The 25,818-nt window shown below is 46.7% G+C and overlaps 1 protein-coding gene across 1 annotated transcript; it reads right to left on the bottom strand.

The window, feature by feature from the left end:
• Window positions 1–12,245: 12,245 nt before the first annotated feature.
• LOC114023313 (pre-mRNA-splicing factor 38A-like) lies at window positions 12,246–19,049 on the bottom strand. Its single transcript, XM_027835914.1, has 4 exons — window positions 18,265–19,049; window positions 17,857–18,006; window positions 14,785–14,863; window positions 12,246–12,440 (listed from the first exon to the last, which is right to left on the bottom strand). The coding sequence occupies exons 1-4, from the start codon at window positions 19,047–19,049 to the stop codon at window positions 12,246–12,248; spliced, it is 1,209 nt and encodes a 402-aa protein (XP_027691715.1).
• Window positions 19,050–25,818: the final 6,769 nt, after the last annotated feature.

The following is a 25,818-nucleotide window of genomic DNA, read 5'->3' as shown; positions in this document are numbered from 1 at the left end:
CGGGGGCCGGGCCGGGCCGGGCCGGGCCGCGAGGGAATTATTCCGAGTCCGGCTCAGTCACAAATCCACGGGCCGACGACGCGCGGCAGCGGCGGGCCATGGGCGGGCGGGGCCGCGGGGGCGGAGTGGGACAGTCCCCGCCGGCTCCGGCCCGGCCTCCTCCGGCTCCAGGCTCCGGCTGCGGGGCGGGGGGGGGGGGGGGGGGAGGGGGAAGGGCCCCGGCCCCCGCCCGGCCCCGGCCCCCCCCGGCCACGCAACAAGGCGACCACCGACGGGGCGGGGGCCGGGCCGGGCCGGGCCTGCAGGGCTGGGCTGGGCTCAGGCGAGGCGGGGGCCGCGCCGGCCTCTCCCCTCCTCGCTCCCTCCGGGCGGTCCGAGCAGGGACACGGGGACGGAAGCCCGGCCGGGCCGAGCGGCGGCGTCAGAACGAGGCCGGGTCCGCGGGGACGGAAGCCCGGCCGGGCCAAGCCGCGGCGTCAGAACGAGGCCGGGTCCGCGGGGACGGAAATCCGGCCGGGCCGAGCCGCGGCGTCAGAACGAGGCCGGGTCCGCGGGGACGGAAGCCCGGCCGGGCCGAGCCGCGGCGTCAGAACGAGGCCGGGGCGGCCGTCGGCAAGTGGGAGGCCTCCACCCGGGAAATTGCCCGCGGCCTCAGTCACAGCCGGCAGGCGCCGCCCCCGAGGCCGCCCGCAGAGGAGGGAGGCAGCGAGGGCAACTCGCCCTCGGGGGCCCGGGCCTCCTCCTTGCGGAAGACGCCGGCTAGGCGGCCGCCTCTCCCCGGCTCCGCCCCTACCCCTGCGACCCGGCCCCGCCCGGCGCTCTCGCGAGGGATGGAGGGAGGAAGCGGGGAGGGGCGGGGCCAAGTACAGGGGGAGGGCTAGAGGGTGTTGCGTCTGCGCGGTGAAGAGAGGGCGGGGCATTGGGAAAGTGACTAGCGGCTGGATCGGGCGCGCTCGCGCCTTGGTGTGCCGGGAACGCGCCCGGGCCACCACGGGCTGACGTGCTTTCGGGGAGCGGAAGTGCGTCACTGCAGGGAGGACTCCGGGGGAGCTAGGCGGAGCCCTGCCCCACTTTACGGGCGGAGAAACGGAGGCTCGACTTCGGAGTGGGGCAGGGAGAGGACGGAGAGGTTGGAGTGGGTGACCCCCAAGGGTCACGCTGCCAAGCCTGGCAGCGGCTCTTGTGATTGTGGCCTGCCCGGACTTTGTGCCGAGGGTCGGAGCCCCACTTCTCCTCGGGGTAGCCCACCGCGCCGGGCTTTGGGAGGAACCTTATAATTATCATCTTCACTTGGGCCTCACTCCAACCCCCGGGGAATCAGCCCCGTTTTACAGAGGAGGAAACTGAGGCAGGCAGGTTAGCCACACAGCTAGTAAGAGGTCTGATGCAAGACCCAGATCTTCCTCACCGAAGCACAGGGCTCTGTCGGCAGCCTGAGGAGGAGGAGTTGGAAGGGGCTGGGGGGACAGAAAAATGGGAAATGAGCAGCTCTACTGGGGAGGGGGGGGATCAGGAGAGGAGTCCTCTGGCCCCACCTGCCCAGACACCTGGAGGGATTCGGGCCGACCTTCCCAACAGAGCTGGATCCTGGGGACTTGTGTGGCAATACTAGCATTGCACCGTCTGCCTCTGACTCCTTTGATTTCCTTCGTCTTGAAAAGATCTCGCCTCCATCCTCTTTTCTTTCTCCCCATCCCTTGTTCTTTTGCATCAGCTCCCACCCAGGACCCACCAAAGAGTCATCAAACCCGACAAATCTGTTTCAATGGCCGGGCCTGGAAGCTCTTGTCTCCTAACATAAGGTCTACTTCCTTGGGTCCCCTCCGGGCAAAAAGAGGTCGAAAGGGGTCCTGCTCCCAGTGCTCCAAGTCTTGAAGTCTTTGGCAGTCTTCCAGTGGATATACAGTGTTGCCCAGGTTCTGCCTCCAGGCCCGCCCCCTTGCTAAAATGGATCCCAGCAATCCCATGGAGGAGTACCCTGGCCATTCTTCACTCTGGCCGGAAGTGCTGCTCTCAATATTTTTGTCCCAGGAGACCTTTCCTGCTTTCTTTGCACTTTTGGCTGTGGGCCTGCTGTACAGTTTAGTGACTTGGGAAGAATAGAGAGATCAGGGTGAAATGTCCTCAGTAAAGTGGGGCTGATTCCCCCAGTGATGGAGTGAGGCCCAAATGGAGATGACAATTACAAAGAGAAGGGGGGCGCCAGGAAGCACCCCCACCACCACCAAAGAGCAGCTTGGATTCAAAATTCAGCCCATTTTTTTTGTTCCACCCAAGTGTTTCAAGGAAGTGCAGGGCAGGATGGGATAGGAATGTGAGGTGCTACGTCCTTCCATGGGGTCCAGCCCTTAAGTAGATGAAAGAGAAAAGGGGGGGGCAGCATTATTTATTAGTTAATTACTAAGTGGCAGGAATACCAATGCAAATAAGATGGACCTACCTACCCTAACACGTGTCAAGATGCTATTAAGAGACACCCTGTTTTCCAGAGCTAAGACCCAGCAAGCAGGCTGTGCCCTGAGCTTGGCATAACAGCAATCCTGGGTAAGCAATTAACCAAGGATCAGTAGTTACAGCCTCTAGAGTGGGTGCAAGTTGTCCTTTGCCAAATGGCATCCAGGAGCACTGATTGCTTTAAGAGATTCCAGGCTAGGCTACTCAAGAAGGTTTCTCTGATTAGAGTAAATGGGTAAACTCAGCAGTGGCTGGGGTTCAGGAGCTGCTGCCAGGCTTGAAGATGGGTGATCCTTTTGTTAACCAACTTTTATATAACATGTTAAGGTCTGAAAAGTACTTTACTCTGTAGCAGCTTCTTCCAGAGTTATTCCCCTAATCTGCATTTGCACTGATGTTTTGCAGTTCCCTAAAGGCAGCCAACTAGTCCTACCTTCTGAGTTCTATGGGTAGGTAACCATAAAGTGCTGAGTTTTCTAGTACTTTTGCTCAAGAGCCCCCATAGGGGGCTCCTCATTAATAATGTCAGCCAGACACCATTAGCTTTTAGAAAAGGGATTTACTGATGTAAGATACTGTGTCTTCATATGTAGTATGGGTGTTTTCATGACTGAAAGGGGTAGAAAAATATTTTATAGTAACAGATAAAAATCAATTTTACAAGAAACACAGCCCCTTTAATGAAAATGCTCAAAGAGAGACCCAGACTATTCTGAATAACAGAGTAAACTGCTCCTCAATAAATGTAATGAAAGGACCTGTTTAGAGGCAGAGAGGAGGAAGAAGGAGAGGGAGTTTATGGGGAACAGGAAAGGGTTCATGTAGCTGCTGTTTGAATTGAGTCTTAAAGGAAATAAAGGATTCAAAGAGGGGGAGGTGAGGAACAGTTGCATTCTAGGCAAAGTCAGAGAGATAAAAAGTGGAATGTCATGAGTAAGGAAGTCAAGGAAGCCAGTTTGGCTGGGACAGAGAGTCAGGGGAAAGGATGAATATAGAATAAGGTTAGAATGGTAGGATGCTAGGCTTTTAGTTCTAGAACTGGAAGAGCCCACAGAGGCCATGGAGTTCAACCCCCTCATTTTACAGATGAGGTAACTGAGGCTCAGGGAAGTGAAGAGACATTACACAGAAGTATTTAACGCTGAAGTTAGTCAGTGAGCTTTCCAAACAAAGGCATCGATATTTGATCCTAGAAGCAATAGCTTTAGAAATATCACTCTGATGGCTGTGAAAAGGCTGTGAAAAGAAGGGTTGTACCAGAAGACTTCTGAAGTCCTGGGATCCAGCACAGTACAGTAGGGAAAAAAGTGGGATTTGGAGGTGGGTTAAACCTGGGTTCAAATCTCAGGAACTGTGGCACCTCATGGTTCAGAGCCTCAGTTTCCTCTTCTGTACAATAAGGGGGTTGGACCAGCTGACTTCTGAGGTGTCTTCCAGTTCTAGGAGCTGATGATTCTCATTCTCTTCAGCCCCTGGTTCTAGTCTATCTGGAAATCTTTGCTCCTGACTTGGCTGTTCAGCATGTCATTAAATCTCAATAAGCAGGTAAACCATAAGTGTTTCCTGGCTCCCTCGATGATACATCAGATTTGGTCACCAAACATTAAGCATTCGCAGTATGCACAGCATCGGGCCAGATGCTAAGGACTTTATAAAGACAGTCCCAACTCTGAGGATTTCAAGATCGAATTGTTTTGTCACTCACTTGGCCAGACAAAGCAGGCCCTGCCTGCCCGCAAGGAGCTCTAGTTCTATCTGGAGAGACAACATGGACCCAAAGCACACACAGAATAAGTACAAGCCAACTTTGGAAGGGAGCTGGGGAGAGGGAAAGAACTGGGCAGAAGAGGAACAGAAAGAGGAAGACGGACTGAGCCAAGGACTGAAACTAGGATGGTGCCTTCGGGAGCAAAGAGAAGGTGCTAGGTTCAGATGCTTCCACAGGAGAAAGGCAAAAATGACGAGATTTTGACCATATTGACTATGGAGTGACTCCTACGTAGTTAGCAAGTATTTCCAATTTTTCATCACCTTTGGCACTGTAAAAGTGTTGTTTGTCTGGGAGACTGTTGTTTTGTTTTCTAAAAAACAGACCACGTCTGAAGATGACCATTTTAAGAGGACAGCTCTCCAGGGGAGTGTTCAGGACTGTCAAGGGATCCCCTGAACTTGTCTTTCTGAGTTGCCAGATTTTCCAGAAACACTGGACTCAGAGTACGTGGGAGGCCCTGAAACGTATCAGGGATGAAGCCCCCCACTGACATTATATGTTGTTCGTGCCCCAAGGTGCACTCCCTGTGTATCCTTGGGAATCAAGACAGTCTGCACTAGCCTGGGAAATGGTCTGTGCACCCGGGACCCTTGTTGACAAGCAGACCATCCCATCTTCATAGTCTGGCAGTTCCCAAGGGAAAAGAATACTGCTTTTGCTATCTGAATTATTCATGATTTCTCCTGCCAGTCCCATTTAGATGGGGATTTCTGTTTTTCTGCCTCTCTCTGTTGCAATTCCATAAATATTCAAGCTTCTGTTTGGATTGTGAGCTCTTTGCCCTGGCTTAGGGCTCCTTGTGTACCTAAGGGTCATGGAGTTGTGATTGCCTCTGGACAGGAGCCTTGCCTCTCTGCTTTTCTTTGTTGAGAGAGAGGAAGGAGGGGAGAGTATATTGAGAATGTCTGTGCGGGTTTTTTACATTTGAATTTAGTGTTTTTCAAAAATAGCCTTTCTCTCCCTTCCAGCTCCACTAGATAAAGGAAAACAAAACCCTTGTAACAAATATGCAGTCCAACAAAACAAGCCTGGTTGGTCACATCTCCATCAGATGGAGCCCATCTACAAGTCTAGGTCAACAAGAAGTAGGAGGAGGTAGGGTGGGTGGCCACAGTTTTTCTAAAGGCTGTGTCAGGGAGGTAACCCTCCCCCATAATGGCCTTGCTGGGGATGGTCTGGGTGCCCCCATCCAACTTCTCACTGGTGCTGGCATGGGGTTGGCCCAACCACAAGTCCCAGTTGCTCTCCACACTGTGACTGGCACCAGCAGCTACAAAGTAACTCCCTGGGCACAAAGCTACAAAGTAAGGCCCTGGCTGGAAGCTACAAAGTAATAATGACTGGGACCAGAAGCAGAGCGTCTGCTGGCGGGAACAGCAGTGGTCCCGCAGATCCCCCCTCAGCAAGCTGGAGGGCCCCCTGTGGGCTAGCCTGGGCCGCCACTGCAGTGCCACTGAGGAGCCTGCGGGAGTGGCAGCAGGCTTTCCAGAGCATGGGCCAGTAGGCTCATCAGGAGTTAGGTGGAAGAACAAACAGCTGTGTGAAGCTTGGCCTGCGGATGGGGAAGGCAAACATGCCCCTTCCTCCCACTCCACTGAGGCTGCTGCTGGGCAGGAGGATGAGGCAGCTGGGCCATGGGGGCCTTTGTCTTCCTTGGGCCTCACCAGCCAAGAAGATGTGCCCAGGCAGCTTGTAGCACTCCAGGGCTGGTGGCCTCTCCTAGGAGGTAAGAGAAGGGGGAGAAGCCCATGAGCTTCCCCAAACACTCCAAAGCCCAGCCACTCCAGCCACTAGCACAGCAAGTTTCTAGTAGCAGACACTTGTAAACAAGGGTTATGATGCTTCATGGGTTAAACCAGAAAACTGCAAGATGCCCCATGCCCTGAGGATTTCAGTTAACTGAGATTCCACAGTATATCTGTTAGCCTGGTATCTAGAAGAGAGCTTAAAAAAAAAAAGAAGACATGTTTTCTTTTTCTCTCATTGGGACTTGCCCTAAAGTGTGTGTGTGGGGGGGGGGGGGGCTTCTTGCTTTAATGTATTATGGAAGAGGCTCAAAGCCCCACAGCATTCCTCTTTGTGAACCCCCAGGAAGGGGAGCTGGGTGCAAGAGGAAGAGTGAGTCCATTCCTTACTCACCAAGGCTACTTCCAAACTCTTCCTTCCTCTAAAATCCAAGACCCATGTGCTTGTACAACCCTCTTCCCAACCTTTTTGCTGTCATCTCTATACCCTCAAATTGCTCTTCCAAATGCAATGACTTGGCTCACCATTTTCTCCATCATCCTTGGAGATCTAAGTGTTCATGTTGGCAACCTGTCCAAACAATTCCTAAGCCTTCTCAACCCCAAGAATCTCCTTGCCACTGTCTCAAGCCCCACGGACTTGGGCACCCATGAGGCCTCCCCATTTCTTTTCATTGCATTCTCATGGCCAGCCACTCTAGCGGAGGCCTCATCATCTCTCATCTGGACTTTGACAAGAGCCTCTATCCTTCACATACTCGCCAGACTGAATTCTGAAAGCCCAGGTTTGACCATGCCAGCCATCTGCTCAAGAAGCTTCCATAGCTACCTAGTGCCTCAGGGATCAAATACCAACTTCTCTGCTTGGCATTTAAAGCCCTTCATAATCCTGAATCAGCTGATCTTCCCCGATGTAGCGCACATTTCTCTCCTTCCCACACACTATATACCAGCCCAAGTGGCTGGCTTGCTGTTCCACCAATTCCACATTCCATCTCTCTCCTCCAAGTCTTGGCATCTTCTGGGAGGCCATCACCTCCTCACCTCTCTCTGCCTCGGGGAATCTATGTTCCTGTCAAGACTGTGCTCCAGGGCTACATTTTGGGGGGGAGGGGCTAGACGATGGGGTTAAGTGACCTGCCCAAGGTCACACAGCTAGTAAGTGTTAAGTGTCTGAAGCCGGATTTGAACTCAGGTCCTCCTGACTCCAGAGCTGGTGCTCTACCCACTGTGCCACCTAGCTGCCCCTAGGGCTACATTTTAAATGAGGCTTCTCCTGATCTCCCACCCTTGCCTCCTTCCAATTACTTTGCATTTACTTTGGTAATAATTAGCATTTTCATAGAGTTTTAAGGTTTGCAAAATGCTTTTTGGATATTATCTCATTTGAACCTCACAAAAATTCTGCATAGTGGATGTTGTTATTATCCCCATTCTGCAGATGAAGAAATTGAGGCTGAGGGAGATTAAGTAACTTGCTTGGGTCATGGCTACTAAGTGAGTGAAGTAGGATTTAAACCTGTCTTCCTGACTCCAGGTCCGGTTCTCTGTCTCTGTCTCTGTCCATCTGTCTCTCTCTGTCTCTGTCTCTGTCTCTCTCTGTCTCTGTCCATCTGTCTCTGTCTCTCTGTCTCTGTCTCTCTCTGTCTCTGTCTGTCTCTGTCCATCTGTCTGTCTCTCTCTGTCTCTGTCCATCTGTCTCTGTCTCTCTGTCTCTGTCCATCTGTCTCTGTCTCTCTCTGTCTCTGTCTGTCTCTCTCTGTCTCTGTCCATCTGTCTTTGTCTCTGTCTCTCTCTGTTTCTGTCTCTCTCTGTCTCTGTCTCTGTCTCTGTCTCTCTCTGTCCATCTGTCTCTGTCTCTCTCTGTCTCTGTCTCTGTCTCTCACTCTTGCTCTGCCCCCTTCTCTCCTTCCTCCCCCTTCTCTCTCTCCATCTGTCCCTCCCTTCCCCCTCTCCCTTCTCTTTGTCTCTCAGTTTCTGACTGTCTCTCACACATATACATGTATCACATTCACTTATCTTTATGCATGTTATTCCCCCAACAGAACCAAAGTTCCCTGAGGTCAGGAACTTTACTTTTGTCTTGGTATCTCGGTATCCCCAAGACCTCACTTCAGTACCCCACACATAGTAGCTGCAGGTGGAATAAACAATGAATTAACCTATAGAGCTAGAAAAAACAATTACAAGATTCATCTAGAAAAACAAAAGATCCAGAATACCAAGGGAACTAATGAAAAGAAATGCGAAAGAAGATGGCCTAGCCATACCAGATCTTAAATTGTATTGTAAAGCAGCAGTCATCAAAATTACTTGGTCCTGGCTAAGAAATAGAGTGGTGGATCAGTGGAATTGATTAGGTGCACAAGACGGAGTAGTCAACGACTATAGTAATCTACTGTTTGATAAACCCAAAAACCCCAGCTTCTGGGATAAGAACTCACTATTTGACAAAAACTGCTGGGAAAACTGGAAATGAGTATGGCAAAAATTAGTCATAAACCAAATCTTACATCATATACCAAAATAAAGTCAAAATGGGTATATGACTTTTATTTTTTTTGATGAGGCAATTGGGGTCAAGTGACTTGCTGAGGGTCACACAGCTAGTAAATGTCATATGTCTGAGGCCAGATTTGAACTCAGGTCCTCCTGACTCCAAGGCCAGAGCACTATCCACTGCACCACTTAGCTGCCCCATGGGTATATGATTTAGATATAAAGACAGATACTATAAGCTAACTGAGCAAGCAAGGAATAGTTTACCTGTCAGATTTATGGAGAACAGAAGAATTTATGACCAAACAAGAGACAGAGAACATTATGAAATGCAAAGTAGATAACTTTGATTACATTAAATTGAGAAGTTTTTGCACAAACGAAGTCAGTTAGGAAGGAAGCAGAAAACTGGGAAAGAATTTTTACAACCAGTGTCTCTGATAAGGGTCTCATTTCTAAAATATAGAGAGAATTAAGTCAAATTTATAAGAATACAAGTGATTCCCCAATTGATAAATGGTCAAAGGATATGAACAGGCAGTTCTCAGATGAAGAAGTTAAAGCTATCTATAGTCATATGAAAAAATGCTTTAAATCACTATTGATTAGAGAAATGCAAATCAAAATGACTCTGAGGTACCACATCACATCTATCAGATTGGCCAATATGACAGAACAGGAAAATGATAAATATTGGAGAAGATGTGGGAAAATTGGAACACTAATGCACTGTTGGTGGAGTTGTGAACTGATTCAACTATTCTGGAGAGCAATTCAGAACTATGCCCAAAGGGCTATAAAAATGTGCATATCCTCTGGCCTCAGACACTTGACACCTACTAGCTATATGACCCTGGGCAAGTCACTTAACCCCAACTGTCTCACCGAAAAAAAAAGGAAAAAAAAAAGTGCATACCCTTTGACCCAGCAATACCACTTCTAAGGCTCTATCCCCAAAAGATCATAAAAATGGGGAAAAGACCCACATGTACAAAAATTTTTATAGCAGCTCTTTCTGTGGTGGCAAAGAATTGGAAATTGAGGAGATGCCCATCAATTAGGGAATGGCTGAACGAGTTGTGGTATATGAATGTGATGGCATCCTGTTGTGCTATAAGAAACGATGAGCAAGCAGACTTCAGAAAATACCTGGAAAGACTTGTATGATCTGATGCTGAGTGAAGTGAGCAAAACCAGAACGTTGTACACAGTAACAACCATGTTGTGCGATGACTGACTTTGATAGACTTGACTCTTCTCAGCAATGCAAGGATCTAAGGCATCTCCAAAAGTCTCATGATGGAAAATGCTATCCACATCCAGAGAAAGAACTGTGGAGTTTGAACACAGATCAAAGCATACTATTTGCCCTTTTTTTTCTCCTGTTTTATTTTGCTTCTTCTTTCTTATGGTTCCTCCTATTGATTCTAATTCTTCTTTAAAACATGACTAATGTGAAAATATGTTCAATAGGAATTTATATGTAGAGCCTATATCAGATTGCATGCTGTCTTGGGGAAGAGGGAGGGGGAGAAAATTTAAAACTCAAAAGCTTATAGTAGTGAATGTTGAAAACTAAAAATTAATTAATTTTTAAAAATGAATTAACCTAGGATCATTTGGAGATGGGATGCTCTGTCCCCACTGTGATGTATTAATTTATCAATTAAACTAATTTATTATCCATTTCATATGAAATGAGACTCTTTACCTTGGAAATCAGTTAAAATAGAGTGGACTTTGGTCCAATGGGTTCTAAAGTCTCTTTCAAAGTCTGAGAGTCTATGTAAATGAATTTGGAATTCCAATATGTTGAGATGATACATCAGTCAACTGAACATCTTGTGCATGAGTCTGGGTTTCTTGGTATTTAGACATCTAGGCTACATAGAGCTGTGACCCCTTTTTCTTCCTTAAATGCCTCCCAGATCTTTATATGCACTACCCCCCCACCCTCTCTAGTCTATCTATACTTTCACCTGCTTTCAGTTAGCCAGGGGTGAGAGAAGATTTTATAAACAAATTCACACTAAGGTGCAAATGACTGTTTAGTCATTCTTCCCTAGGGTATTTGTATCTTAATATAGAATAATCTGAAAGGAATGAATTTCTTTTTTTTCTTTTTTTTTTTTTGGCTAGGAAATGGGGTTAAGTGACTTGCCCAGGGTCACACAGCTAGTTAAGTGTTATGTGTCTGAGGTCGGATTTGAACTCAGATCCTCCTGAATCCAGGGCCGGTGCTATCCACCGCACCTACCTGCCCCCAGGAATGAATTTCTAATGGTAGGGTTTCCGAAGATTTGAGGGGAGGACCTTTTCAATTTCTCCATATCCTTGACTAGACTTAGTTGGATCTTGGAGGGAGATTTAAGGGTTAATTCCCTTTCAGATCTTAGTCGGGCACAGCCAGGCTGAATCTCCTAAGTCCTAGAGTCTCCCCAGGTAGCACGTGCACTGAAATTCACTTCTGGCTTCCTTCGTTTGACTTGATTTTCTTCTTCTGACATTGAGACTACCTGAGTCAAATGGAGAATTTAAATAATTCATCGGCCATCACAATTGTCTTTTCTCACTTTTTTGCTGAAGGACAAATGCAAAGTTGCCCACACTGCCATGTGGAGAAAAGGACTTTTTCATACAGTCGATTTCTCTTGGAGAGCACATGAGATAGGGTTACATCATGTTTCACTACAAATGGGTCTAAGAGCAGACGTGTGCTTCAAGATTCCTTTAGTACCGGGCTTAAAAAGGAGAACCTTGGGGCTGTTAGCCAGTGAGAGCTACTGCCCCTTGGGGTGTACTGTCTTTCAATGGGGAGTGGAGTCAAAAGAGCTGGGTTAGAATTCTGACACTGCCATTCACTGTGGACAAGTGACTTCAATCTCTCTGCGCCCCAATTTCCTCATCTATATAATGAAGAGATTGAATGAGAACATCCCTGTGTGACACAGGGCAACAATACCCTACACACATTCTTCCCATGTGGAAGTTAAATTGTGTGAGTGTGTGTGTGTGTGTGTGTGTGTGTGTGTGTGCGCGCGCGCGCGAGAGAGAGAGAGAGAGAGAGAGAGAGAGAGAGAGTGAGAGAGAGAGAGACCGACCGACCAACCGACCCACCGACCCTTGATTTAGGATTTCATCGGGTGGGAATAAAACCTCCTTCTACCAATGCAGACAGGAATGGGGAATGCAGAGGCTTCGAGTTTCCTTGGAACACAGAGGTGAAGGGACGTGCCCAGAGGCAACCAGACATCAGGACTGGAACCCAGGTCTTCCAGTCTCCAAGTCCCAGCCCTCTGGCCACTATCTCTTGCCAACCTGGATAGGGTCCAGACTGATTTTTCAAGTTCAAAAACTCACTTTATCTTCTGAATAGACATCATACAGACGATTTTCCCACAGAAAACCTTTGAACTTTAAAACAAGGGCTCTAACTCTGGCGTCTGAGGCTCGTGTTTGCATATCCTGATAGCAGTATTTCAATATAATTGTAGGGATGTCATTTCGTGGGTTTAAAAACCTCATTTGGACAAAGTCGGATCCGTAGGCGTCACCAGGCTTTCCAAGCGGTTCACGACACAAAGGGTTAAAAACCTCTGCTTTACAGAAAGGGAGCTGCTCTCTCTCTGAGACCCCAACGCACTGCTGTTCACGCAGACTCCATTGTGTTCCCTTCCGTGCGGTTCTTCTCAAGCATTTTCTCTCTTTGGACAAAGACCCGCGAGGCCTTCAGTGCGGGCAGTTCTTTTAACTAGATGAGACATGAAACGCTTCTTTCACGCGGATGCTGCGGCCCGGTCCTTGTCGGGAGAACAGCCACAAACCCCGGGGGGACTGCCACATCCGCGGCCAAAGTCCCCGGGCCCGGGGTCTGGGGGCGGGGGCTGGAGACCCAAGGGGAGGCCGGGGTTGCCGAGAGGCGGAGGCGGCGCTGGGCTGCGGCAAGCAGCCTTGTCCGTCACTGGAGGTCTCTGAGACTCATTTCACAGCGCTGGCGCCGTTCCCCATCGGAGGCAGGCTTATTTCAGAATCCTGTATAGCCCCGGCTGCGGCAATTACATTCCGCACCTTTGACACTGAAATAGCTTTTCTCATGTGGACAATATTTTCCTTCTTTCTCACGTTTGTTAAAGAGAATTTGTCAAATCTTCCCCTCCCCCGTTTCCCTCTCCCTTCCTCTTCCTCTCTTCCTTCCTTCTTCCCCTTTCTCTTCCCTCTCTCCCCTCCCCACAGTCTGTCTCTGTCTGTCTCTCTGTCTCTGTCTCTCTCTCTGTCTGTATCTGTGTGTGTCACAAACTTTGTAATTCCATGGATCTTAAAATCAATAAAGTTTAAGAAGAAAAGGAACCAACCAGTTTCCTGATGTTGGAAAGATGGTGAGAATTCCAAAGGGAGGTGAGAGTATTCTAGGATCAACAACCCAGGGGGGCTCCTTAACCAGCCCATCACCCTCCTCTCCATCCCTTCATCTCTCCTCTGTGGATGTGAATGGTTGTCTCCCTCTGTGCCGCTACGAATGTATTTTTGTGAATATCTGTATGTGTGTGTATATCTCACTTTCTCACCGTCTCTTTTCCCTCTCCTCTCTCTGTTACTTGTGATGCCCTCCTCTGACTCTGGTGTGTGCAGCTGTCTTTTTTCTCTTTCTCGGTGTATCAGTTTCTCTTCCTCTCCTCTTCCCCGAACTGAATAATAGCATGGTTACAGGCTGGACCAGAAGGCCACTGAGCCCCTTTCCAACCTAAATCTCCTGGAGCTCTTGCTCTGGGTCACTCCTCAAACTCAGCACTCAGGTTTGCAGTTTAGGTCCCCAAGGAAGTGATGACCTTGGAGTCTAGGGAGACCAATGAGACCTCGCTTCTATTTTTTTAATTAATTCATTTTGATTTATCAGCAATCACCTCCATAAGCTTTTGAATTTAAAGTTTTTCTCCCCCCCCTCCCCACCACCCTCCCCAAGACATAGCACAATCTGATATATGCTATACATATACATTCCTATTACACATATTTTCACGTTAGTGATGCTGTATCTCTTCTATTTTCAAATGTTTTTTTTAATTCTGAATTTTAAAAAAGCACTTTAAATGTCCATATACAAACAGAAGAACGATCGTATGTGAAGTCAAGGATTTCCATTCCATATCAATAAAAAGCATGTAATAAGTTCAACCCGCTACTTTGCAGACTATTCTTACTGTCTGTGCTTCCTTATGAGTCTCCCTCTGTACCCATCTGTGCATTTAGTAAAATATTTCAGTGGGAGAGAGGAGAAGGAAGAGAGAGGAAGAGAAGGTAAAGTTTCCAGGAAAAAAAAGCATATATAACTGAAAACAATATATTAAATTATAAAATATAATTAAAATATAAAATATATTATTAAAATATATAAAACATATAATATATGCATATGTTAAACTAAGTATATTAAAATATATCAACTGAAAAATATGTATAATTTTTAAATGGTCCAATGACCCTCCCTTCTTTTTTCTTTCCTTTTTGCTTCAATATGACATTTCCTCAATTAAAAATAAACAGCACCAACAACAAATCCTTGTAACAATTAGTATAGTCAAGCAAAAAAAAAAATCCCTCCATTAATGTCCAAAAACATTTGTGCCTTTCTGTGCTCCTAAGAGAAGGGAGTCTACCACTCCTGTTAGGAGTGGTGGTTCATCATAGGTGCTCTGAAAACATGGTTGGTCGTCGATTTGGTAATCATTGTAATGAGGCCTCAAGTGTAGCAAGGGGCTATGCCCACCCCCCTGCCTACAGAATTCGGGGAATCGCTGTGTGGATCAAAGGGAGGCAGCAGAGACATCTTTAGCTTTTTCTCCCTCTTGTCCTTCTCCTTTTTCCAAGGGAGACATTCGTTCTCCTACCTGGAGGGGAAGCAGAAAGCTGGGGCTAGAAGCTACTCTGCTTTCTTTAGAAAGAGGGGATACTAGGCTAGAGTTCTACTGGTCTGCCTCCTCAAATATTCTAGCTTTAGGGGATCTGGTTAGATTCAATCTAACTTCTGATCACTATTTCTCATTATTGGGAGCAAGGGAAACCCCAAGCTCTGTTGCCAAGGTTTGTTCCCTAGAGTTTATTAAATAGGGGTGGTGTGGGTCAGACTTGCATTTTAGGAAGATTACTTTTCAGTTTCCTGCAGTATGGAGAGATTTGAGGCAGGGAAACCAACTCCTCTCGTAGTCCAGGAGGGAGGTGATAAGGGCCTACATCAGGAGGGGACTGTGTCAGAGGAGAAAAGGTGTTTGAATACAAGAGAGTTGATGAAGGAAGAAAGCCCAGGACTTGTCCACTGACTGGATATAGGCCGGGAGAAGGGGTGGGAATGGAGAGATTGAGGATCTGGGGATGATCCCTGGGTTGTGAGTCTGGGTACCTGGGAGGTGGTGCCGAAGAGGAGGGGGGGACTTGGGGCTGGGAATAAAGAGTTCAGTTTGGGACATGGTGAGTTTTCTTGTCAAACCTGTACCTGGTAGCTTCCCTGAGCCATGCTGTGGGTTTGTGACTACTAGGGGTTTTCTTTCTTTTTTTTTTTTTGTTTGTTTGGCAAGGCAGGTTTAGGGGTTAAGTGACTTGCCCAGGGTCACACAGCTAGTAAGTGTCCAGTGTCTGGTCTGACACTGGATTTGAACTCAGGTCCTCCTGACTCCAGAGTCAGTGCTCTATCCACTTTGCCACCTAGCTGCCCCAACTGGGGGCTTTCTTAAAGGTGTCCTCTGCTCTCCAGATACAGAGCCTTGCAAGCTGCTCTTGTCTCTGGCCCCTCTCTGGTCACTGTCTTGTTTGTGTGGTTGGGGGCTGGCTTTGCTAGAGGCCCCCCTTTCCTTTTGTCCATGGACTTCTGCCTGGCTGTTGGTATGCTTCTGGGCTGGAAGAATTTGTTCACTGTAGTTCCTCTTTGGATTTCTTGGTTGTTCTTCAGTTTGGTGGAATTATTGTGTTTTTGCTGGAGTAGATGTGTGGGAGCTGGGCTGCCTGCCTCACTGAGGTGGAAAGTTTGGGACCAAACTTCTCAAAATGACAGCTCGTGAGCCCTGACCAGTATGCTTCCCATTAAAAACCATTCAATAGATACCAATTAGCTCTTAACAAAGGCCTTTATTAACACATAGTCAGAATAGTAAAAGAAAACATTTGCCATATAAACTTGGGGTGCTCTTTCCAAGATATGCACATAGAATCAGTGGGAAGTGTACAGAATGCAAAGTACAAAGGCACAGAGTACAGAGGTAGCAAAGCACACATGTAGGGAACACTATGGCAGAATATGCTTCAGGTCAACCATCACTGGCCGAGGACAGCTCATTCTTAAAACCACAACTGATGTTCTTCTGTGCTGCCATGAATCTTGCTCCTCAAAGCTGCTTCCTCCCTCAAATACCTGTTTCTCTATCTTCATGTTTTCTCTGGAGTGTTTCTGTTCTCTACTTGATTTTGTATCTCCCATTGGAATACTCACTCCCTTCCTCCCTTCCCTCATCCCCTCTCACCAATATTGATTTCAACTCTTGCTTTGGTTCCAGAACCATGGCTATTTAATGTGTATGCTACACAGGTGCTCCACCTTGGTGCTTCACTTACCACACACTGCTGTGTTGCTCATCCTAATGCACCAATAACATCTGATCCTCCTGGGCAAGGCTCAGCTCTGGGGCTGGCAGGGCTTGTTCCCACCCTGGAATGACTACAGCTACTGGTTTGTACTTCTTGGACATGAGTGCACACACACAGATCATTCAGCCAAGTTAGAGCCACCTGTGTGCATTTATGTGCACCTGTGAGCACCCTGAGGCTTGAAGTGTGACTCATTTATGTGCCCTGAACATGGAACATAGGGTAGGTGCTAATCCACCTCATCAAATAGAATTAAAATAATTAATCTTGACATTACAGTTGCCGATATGCCATTCTTTTGCTATTTTGTAGATAGTCCATGAAATCCCTGAAATCTATGGTGACTATGCCATCTCTTTGCCCGAAGCCCTCAACTTGCTGCTGGACAAGCAAGGTTGGACCACTGTAAGACTTTGTAAAACCCTAAAAGATGATGCAGTTAAAGTGCTGCACTCAATATGCCAGCAAATTTGGAAAACTCAACAGTAGCCACTGGATTGGAAAAGATCAGTTTTCGACCCAATCCTAAAGAAAGGCAATGTCAAGGAATGTTGAAATTACTGAACAATTGTATTCATTCCATACACCAGCAAGGTTATGCCAAAGGTTCGGCAAGCTAGGTTTTATCAATATGTGAACTGAGAATCACCAGAAGCGCAGACTGGTTTTTGAAGAAGCAGAGGAACTAGAGACCAAAATGCCAACATTTGCTGGATTATGGAGAAAGCATGGGAGTCCAGAGAAACATCTACTTCTGCTTCATTGAGTGCACCAAAGTCTTTGACTGTGTGGATCACAACAATATATGGCAAGTCTTCAAAGAGATGGCAGTACCAGATTATCTTCCTTGTCTCCTGGGGAGCCTGTGTTTGGGCCAAGAAGCAAGCTAGAACCAAATATGGAACAACTGATTGGTTTAAGGTTTTAAAGCTGTGTATCATCACCTTATTTATTTAACTTCTATATGGAGTATATCAAGCGAAATGCCAGGCTGGAGGAATCAAAAGCCGGAATTAAGGTTGAACAACAACAAAAACAAGACTTTGTATCACAGGATGTTAACCTAGAAAGGACCCTAGAGATTAGCAAGTACAACCCCCTAAATTTTGTGGAGATGAGGAAAACACAGGCAAATTTCTCCTCCAAAAATTTATTTAAGGTTTCAAGGGCAGAATTTAAACTCAATCCATGATTCTTTCCACTGCCTAGAAAGAAAAGGTTAGCCTGTCTGCTTGTTTTCTCAAAATAGGGTACGGTCAACAGAGATATGTAATATTTAATAACAAAGTTACCAAAGGAAAGGGTTGGCACGCAGTCTATCACAATTTAATCTGTCTGCAGATAAAACTTGTGTCATCAGCCAAAATGAGGTACAAAAGGAGTCACAGCAGTCCTTAAGGTGAAAGGTATTATTCTTCCCTCCAGACAAATGGGGAAGGATGCAAAATAAGTCTTCACAGTCACAAAATAATCTAAGCACGGCTTGTCTTAGGACAGTTTTTTTTATAAGGCAGTTGGGGTTAAGTGACTTGCCCAGGGTCACACAGCTAGTAAGTGTCAAGTGATTGGCCCGAGGCCGCATTTGAACTCAGGTCCTCCTGACTTCAGGACCAGTGGTCTATCCACTTGCGCCACCTAGCTGCCCCTGTCTTAGGGCAGTTTGAAAAAAAAAGTCATAGAAACCGGGGCAGGGGCAGGGAAGAGTTGCAGAAGGTGCCTTCACATCCCAAGGGACTTGGTGTCAGCGTCCATTACCCTCTCCGTCGTCCACTCTTCTTGTGGTTTTTCTTCGACCTTTCAGGGGACTTTGAGTGGCTCCCGTGTCTTTGGCTTGGGTGATGGCCTAGACACTTTGATCTAGAACGGAGGCACCGTGCTCGGGACCGGCTCCGCTCCCGGGACCGGCTCCGCGCCGGAGACCGGCTCCGCGCCCGGGACCGGCTCCGCGCCCGGGACCGGCTCCGCGCCGGGCATAGACTCCGCGCCGGGCATCGACTCCGCGCCGGGCATCGACTCCGCGCTTGGGACCGGCTCCACGCCGGGCGTCGGCTCCGCTCTCGGGACAGGCTCCGCGCTGAGGACCGGCTTCGCTCTGAGGACCGGCTCCGCGCCGGGCATCGGTTCCGCGCTCGGGATCGGGATCGGATCCAGGAGTGTCTTGGCCTCTTGCTGCGATGTCTTTCTGGACCGCGGGATGGACTTCTCCTTTTGGGAAAGCGTCTGTGTCTCCTTGGAGATCCGGGGCGGCTTCGCCTGTAGAGCGGCTGCAGGGAGTCGCTAAGCTTGTCCAGGTCTCTGTACCTTGGCCGGCAGTGACCTGGGCTTGGGCTCCACTCCAGCTGGTCATCCATCTTCTCTTCTTCCTCGCCGGACTTCACATCCTCCAAATAGTCCTCCAAGGCATTGATTCGAAACTCCAGCTGCCCACTTAGCTCCAGCACGCAGCGCTTCTGGAGCCGGGGCAGGATAATGTCACAGACCCGCTCTTTGTGTAGCAGTTCATAGATAAACTCACCCACGTGCATCAATTCAAACTCTCCGTTTCGGTTCTGGATCTTAATTTTCCGATAATCATCGTATAGGGGTTCCAGATAGTGGTAGCAGTCCATGGCAGTGCCCGTTAGCCTCATATACAGGGCCCCCAAAATGCGCACGTACTTGAAATCTTCATTTTTAATGAATTCCACTACGATGTCCTTCTCCGGTTGTATCTGCAACATTTTCAAGGTCAGGCACAGGAATGCTGTTGGCTGGATGTTGCTGCCATAGATGCCCCCCACGAACCTCAATTCCGTGGCTTTGTCCACGAGGAACTCAGCTGTCAGGCCAAAGCACTCCTCCTTCCAGTATTTAGACTCGTAAATTCGAGTCCGGATGATCTTCTCCACCAAGTACTGTGGGTTGGTCCCGTGGATGCTGCCAGCGGCCTTCCCTGTGCGGTTGGCCATCTTGGGCTAATCACTCCTTCCCAATGCTACAAGGCCGCTGTGGACAGGGAAGGAGAGAGAGGGAAATTTCCTCCTTTCTTTCTGCACGAGCTGCTTCCTGACCTGGACTCCCTCAAACACCAAATGCACTCGAAGTTTCGCTCTTTATATCCTTGCAAAGGCCCAGCCGGAGGTGTGCTTATCCAAGGGAAAGTCTTCACACTTTGTAAAGTGATAACCCACTAGGGTTAGTTAACACCTGCTTAACACGTTAGCACTCATTACCTCTGATAGTAATTCTTTACTTTCTCAGACGCCAGCAACAAGGGGGGAGGCTGGAGAGGAGCCAAATCCCCCCTCCTTTACAATCCTATGACATTCTGAAAAATGTAATTCACTGTTTGTTTCAATGAATGGATGTTAATATTCCTTGTTCTCAATTTTCAAAAGTGGACAAGTGGAGAGTGCTATGTTTCTTTCTCCTAAGACACATCTAGCCAGGGGCAGAGCCAAGATGGCAGAGTAGAGAAAGCAGAACCCTCCCAATATTCTCCTCCAACCACTTCAAAATAATCCATGGTTTCGTATATAAGGATAAGGATAAAGGATTAAATATAAGAATAGTTTGGAAAGTAATGAGTTGAATTTATTATATACTTTTAAGTGATGAGAAAAAATGATTATTAGTGACCAATATCTTGGGGAGATTCAGAGCTCTTCCCATCTTCCAAAGTCTAGATTTTAAGTTCAGTGTCTGGAAGGATATTACCGATAATGAGACTGATTTAACACTTCTCAATCTTGGTCAGACCCCACCCAACTTTAACAGCAATTTAATCTGAGGTGGGGAAGCCCACCCTGTTCTACTCAAACTTGGGTGGAGACAGATCATTTTGTTTAGGTAGCCCAAGGCTGGGGGTGGTCTAATATATAAACTGAATCAACCTGGAAAGATTATAAGCCAAGACCTCCACCAAAGTGGAGAGAGTGTTGGTGCATGATTTTCTGTTTGCAGATGATTTTGCACTCAATGCAGCCTCTGAAGCTGAGATGCCACAAAGTATGGATCGATTCTCTGCTGCTTGTGCTAATTTTGACCTAATGATTAACACCAAGATAACACAGGTGCTCCATCAGCCAACACCACACCATCCATAGGTGAAACCATTGGTTAGAGCAAATGGAGAAGTTTTGAATGCTGCGGATGAATTCACTTACCTTGGTAGTGTACTTTCCAGAGATGTATGTACACATTGATAATGAGGTTGACCCATGTATTGCCAGAGCTAGCTCAGTGTTTGAGAGGCTCCGAAGGAAAGTATGTAAGAGAAAGAGGTATTAGACTGACTACCAAACTGAAAGTCTACAGAGCCATTGTGCTGACCTCATTGTTGTATACCTGCGAAACCTGGACAGTCTGTCTACCAGCACCATGTCAGGAAACGGCATCACTTCCATTTGAATTGTCTTAGGAAGATTCTGAAGATCACCTGGCGGGACAAGATACCAGACACTGAGGTCCTTTCTCGAACTACACTGCCAAGTTCTCAAACTCTGCTTCAGAGAGCACAACTCCGATGGGCTGGCCATGTTGTTCAAATGCCAAATGTGCACTTGCCTAAAAGACTATTTTATGGAGAACTCACACCGAGCAAGCCTTCACATGGTGCTCAGAAGAAGTAATACAAGGACGCTCAAAGTCTCTCTTAAGAACTTTGGAAATTGATTGTGTGACATGGGAGACACTGGCACAAGACCACTTAGCATGGCGTGCCCACATCAGAGAAGGTGCTGTGTTCTGAGCAGGTCAGAATTGAAATAGCTCAAGAGAACCCCAAGATGCACAAACTTAGAGAACCCACCCCAAAGGTTCACATGGACCATTTGACCCAACCTGTGGTAGAGCATTCTGAGCTCGTATTGGTCTGATCAGCTACAGTTGGACACACTAAAACTTGACTCTAACATGGTGATGTCATTTGGTCGTCTTTGAAAACGAACAAACAATGATATATAAACTGTGAACCCAACATCATAATTGTCTTTGGTCTAAGAGAGATGCCACATGACCATCCTTTTATTAATAACATGCTGGCCTTATTAATAAAATGATTAAACTACCCAGAAATTATGTTTCTGGAACCTTTTTAATCATCATAGTGATATAGAACAGAAATATGTGGTTTCACATACGATCCTCCTTTTGTGTTGTATTTTGTATTTGGACAGTTAAAGTTTTTTTTTTTTTAATTCAGAATTAAAAAAAAAATAAAAATAGAAGAGAGGTCTCATTGGTCTCCCTAGACTCCAAGGTCATCACTTCCTTGGGGACCTAAACTGCAAACCTGAGTGCTGAGTTTGAGGAGTGACCCAGAGCAAGAGCTCCAGGAGATTTAGGTTGGAAGGGGGCTCAGTGGCCTTCTGGTCCAGCCTGTAAACATGCTATTATTGAGTTCGGGGAAGAGGAGAGGAAGAGAAACTGATACACTGAGAAAGAGAAAAAAGACAGCTGCACACACCAGAGTCAGAGGAGGGCATCACAAGTAACAGAGAGAGGAGAGGGAAAAGAGACGGTGAGAAAGTGAGATATACACACACATACAGATATTCACAAAAATACATTCGTAGCGGCACAGAGGGAGACAAACATTCACATCCACAGAGGAGAGATGAAGAGATGGAGAGGAGGGTGATGGGCTGGTTAAGGAGCCCCCCTGGGTTGTTGATCCTAGAATACTCTCACTTTCCTTTGGAATTCTCACCATCTTTCCAACATCAGGAAACTGGTTGGTTGCTTTTCTTCTTAAACTTCATTATTTTAAACATTTATTATAAATAAATTGTTTATCATAAACAGCTTATTTTTCCATGGAATTATAAAATGTGTGACATAAAGAGAGAAACAGGAGAAAGAGAGAGAATTATTTTAGAAATTTATCAGACCTTTGAAAGCACACATTTTCAGACGTTTAAGAGACCTCATCACGTCCAACCCAACCCTGTAAAGGATGCCCTCTATAGCACACCCAATGGTCATCCTGCCGGTCATCCTAACATACAAAAAACGGCTTCAAAGTTATCTGATCTTTATTTTTTTTGTTGTTGTTGTTGTTTTATTGGAAATTAGGGCTCTGCATTAGGTCAGCAGTTTCCCAGTGCCCATTTGAACAGAAATCTAGGTGGAACAAGTGGCAGGTAGGAGATCAGCGGGCAGAGCTGAGGAGAAGTCAATGAAACAGTCCAGCATGGGTCATTTCCCCTCAGACCGTTCTAGAGTTCCTCGTAGAAGGAGCCACAGAATGCATTTCTACCTCCCTAGAGGAAACGTTTTCTTCAGTGTTTCAGCTTTTAGTATCTGTGTAACAAGGAAGCCTACCTCCCCAGTGCCCAGGCTTCATCCTTTATGGAATGAGCACGCCTCTAACACCCTTGGCCACTGCCTAGATCACAGAGCCATTCAGGGAAGGATCTCAGACTAGGATCTTCGGGAACTAGAGGCTTGGGAGATGGGAGGGAAATGGGTGATGGAGGGCTTGTGGTTCACTTTTGTTCTTTTCCTTGTTTTTCTTCCAAGTAAATGGCTTTTGTTTTATTACAATACCTTGGTTCATTGTAGCTTGCCCTGGGACTGCCCAGGCTGTGGATTAAGAGAGATGCTGACCTCTTGGGCACCAGAGCCCTGACAGTAGCCAACCAAGCACTGCACTAGAAGACCTGGGGTACCATAAAACCAAGCCCATCTTTTCATCTAGTGACCCCTAGTACTGGGGTAGCCTTTATAAACCCTGGAAGTCTTCACTCCAAACCCCATTGGCACTGACGAGTCAGATCCCTCAGAGCCTGGCTGGCTCTTCCTCCTGGCTCTAGGGGGTCCCCTTGGGGTGGTAGGGTTCTTCTCTAATACTGTCAGCTCCATCCCCCCATTCTGGTGTATTCTTCCAATATTCCCAGTCATAGTATCACCCTTATATTCTTGATTGACCCAGCGATTAAAGTCCCAGAATCATGTAACATCCAATACCTCTTACAATAGGACTATTTCCTCAGAAGCCTCCTGAACCAGGAGTATACTGTCCCCTAAACCACTTTAGTTTCTGGGCAGAGTCAACTTACATCTAAAGCAGTTGCTGACTAGCATTTGCCCCACCAAATTCATTTCTGAATATGCTATAGCAGCTGAATGACTCATTCTTTGCAGTTTATCAGTCTTATTGAAATATTAGTTCAGAGGAGGAGGGGCAGGAATAATGGACGATGTAGAGGGCAGTCTTGTTCAGATGGAGACGGGCCTAGATGGCCCCCGAGAACCCTTCACATTCTGAGAGTCTGTGATCTTGAGGTCAACAAGGACCTTGCCCAGTTTACTGTATTTTGAATTCTGTAGGAATCTGTCATTTTTTCTGCCCAACCATTTTTGGACATCTTGGACCTCTAGGGGGTAGTGTGGCATAACAGCATTGGATTTGGAATTGACGGACCTCAAGAGACCAGCTCTCCTCCTCTCTACGGGTTCTACCTTGGTAATTTCAATAATAATAATAATAATAATAATAATAACAATATCCAGCATTCATATAGTACTTAAAGGTTTGTTAAGTGCTTTACAAATATTGTCTCGTCTGATCCTTAGAAAACCCTGGGAGGAAGGTTGGAATATTATTATCCCCATTTTACAGATGAGGAGAGTAGAGTAAATGGTCACTATCATATCTTTGCGGTTCTCAATCTGCCAGTATTTTCTGCTTTAGTCTCCATGACAACAATGGACTCCAAGTATGGTGGGCGATACTGGGGGGAGGGGAAAAGCGGAACAAATGGATTAAACCGAAGTTAAGCCTCAAATGTTGATACCCAGTGGATTTTGTGTGTTTCTGACCAGTTTTTTGTTTTTTTTTTAATCTCACTCGGATCCGGGTGAGTGACGTGGCTGGTTTTGAGGACAGAAAACAGAGCCTGAAGTCAGACAGATATGGGTTCAAGTTCTTCCATCTGCCTGGTACATACTCACTTGAGGGTAAGATGGAAGGGAGCCAATCTCTCGATGCCCCAGGCAGCTCTCGGAGACTATAAATTACCGACTAGTTGTTGATCTGCATCCTTGGAGAGTGTTTGCACGCTAAGATAAAATCAGAGGTCTGAAACCCAGCCTCCCCATTAAAAAAAAAAAAGTTCAACCAGATTTTGAAAAAAACCAGGCCCGGGGTCCAGAACAACCAGTCCGGACTCTGACCCATCCTGATTGTGCGGCCCTGGGCAAGTCATTTCATTCCCCAGTGTCCTGGGGCATGCTCTAAAGCTCCAGATTTCAGAGAAGATGCTGACCTGTATTGGCAGAGGGACTGCTACCAATGGAATTTCAAACAGAAGCCAAGAAATATAATTTTCATACCACCGATGTCTACTGTTGTGATTTTGCAACGACCAGCAGCCTCCACCTTCCCCTGCTTTGAGTCCCATCCCTCAGATGGTAGCCTCCATCCAATGCTTACTCTTCCCAAGGCAGAGGCCACCGCCTAGTCTTATACTCGGGGAACTGCAGGCAATTTTTGAAAACAAAAAACAAAAACCGCCCATTTTTGGTTGGGGGCTGAACAAGAACTCAGAGGTGCTCTGTTCCAACTCTCTGCTTTCATAGATGAATAAACTGGTTGTGGATGCTTGTATTTGCTGTAGGGAAGTTTGTTAATAAAAAGGAAAGCCTCCATGAAAACTTGCACAGTTTTTAAAAGAGGCCAGGCTCACCAAAATCTTTCCAAAAATATGCCTCTGTCTATTCCGGAGGCCGGCCAAATCAGCGCACATTCTCAAGACAGGGAAGCAGCAGCTGCATCAGCTGAGTCCCATCATCATTAACTCCTTGTGTGCCCTTAGCAAGTCAGCCTAGCTCTGTTTCCCAACTCAGTGCAGCACATAGACAAAAACTGCTCTGATAGGAGGGAGACCGCCTCTCTGCCCGCGGATGACGAGCATATTTGTAAAAGTTTCCACACGTTTTTACTGGAGAAAAGTTAACAAACTGTTCCTACACTTTAAGTCAGAAATCCTGCCACTGAGATGATGGTCTAAGGAAATGACGATAGCCAGAAAAGGCCTCTAGGGTCTAAAATCTTCATAGGATTATTTGTCATTTTCAAAAGTTGGAAAGGAGACGTGTCCTCAGAATCATTGGATCTTGGAGGTGGAAGAGGCAGGGCCTTGAACAGATTTGAGAGTGACTGAACACATGAATGGAATCCCGTGTTGCCCTGAAACCCGTGAAATAACTGCTAAACCCCTCTAATGATGGGCAATCATAGCCTGAATTTGGTACCCAAAGCTTTGTTTTAATTACTTCTTAAAGTCTGACAGGCAGCAAGGACATTCTTGTGTCTTTTTTTCTTCTCATTTCCTGCTTTGGAACCTGTATAGCTATATTATTACATTATACTACACTGTATTATATTGCAGTGTTATTGATCCACCCCCTCTCTGATCCTTCCTTGCTTTTGTACCAAGAAGTGGAGCTCAGGCCAAGGTTCTTGAGCTTTTTGGCCTCAGGACCCCTTGTACACTCTTAAAAACTATGGAGAACTCCAAAAGATGTTTATTTATGTGTATCATAACCATAAGTATTTGCCATATTAGGACTTAAAACTGATCATTTAAAAATTATTAATTTATTTAAAATAATACACCTATGACATGTTAACAAATATTTTTGTGAAAAATAACTATATTTTCCAAAACAACAAAGGTTAGTGCGAAGAGTGGCATTGTTTTTACATTTTTGCCAAGTTCTCTAATGCCTGGC

This window comes from Vombatus ursinus, unplaced genomic scaffold (assembly GCF_900497805.2).
Source record: "Vombatus ursinus unplaced genomic scaffold, bare-nosed wombat genome assembly UNPS02014817.1, whole genome shotgun sequence".
In the NCBI taxonomy this organism is placed as follows: Eukaryota; Metazoa; Chordata; class Mammalia; order Diprotodontia; family Vombatidae; genus Vombatus; species Vombatus ursinus.
This window is presented reverse-complemented; position numbering and strand designations above follow the sequence as displayed.

Excerpts from the sequence above, each read along its gene's own strand:
- LOC114023313 (XM_027835914.1), bottom strand. The coding sequence starts at position 19,049 with ATGGCCAACCGCACAGGGAAGGCCGCTGGCAGCATCCACGGGACCAAC. Across the intron at positions 18,007-18,264 it reads GAAAGACATCGCAGCAAGAG|CCGGTCCCGGGAGCGGAGCC; the intron begins GCCAAGACACTC and ends TCCGGCGCGGAG. Across the intron at positions 14,864-17,856 it reads AAGAGTGGACGACGGAGAGG|GTACCCAGACTCACAACCCA; the intron begins GTAATGGACGCT and ends ACCACCTCCCAG.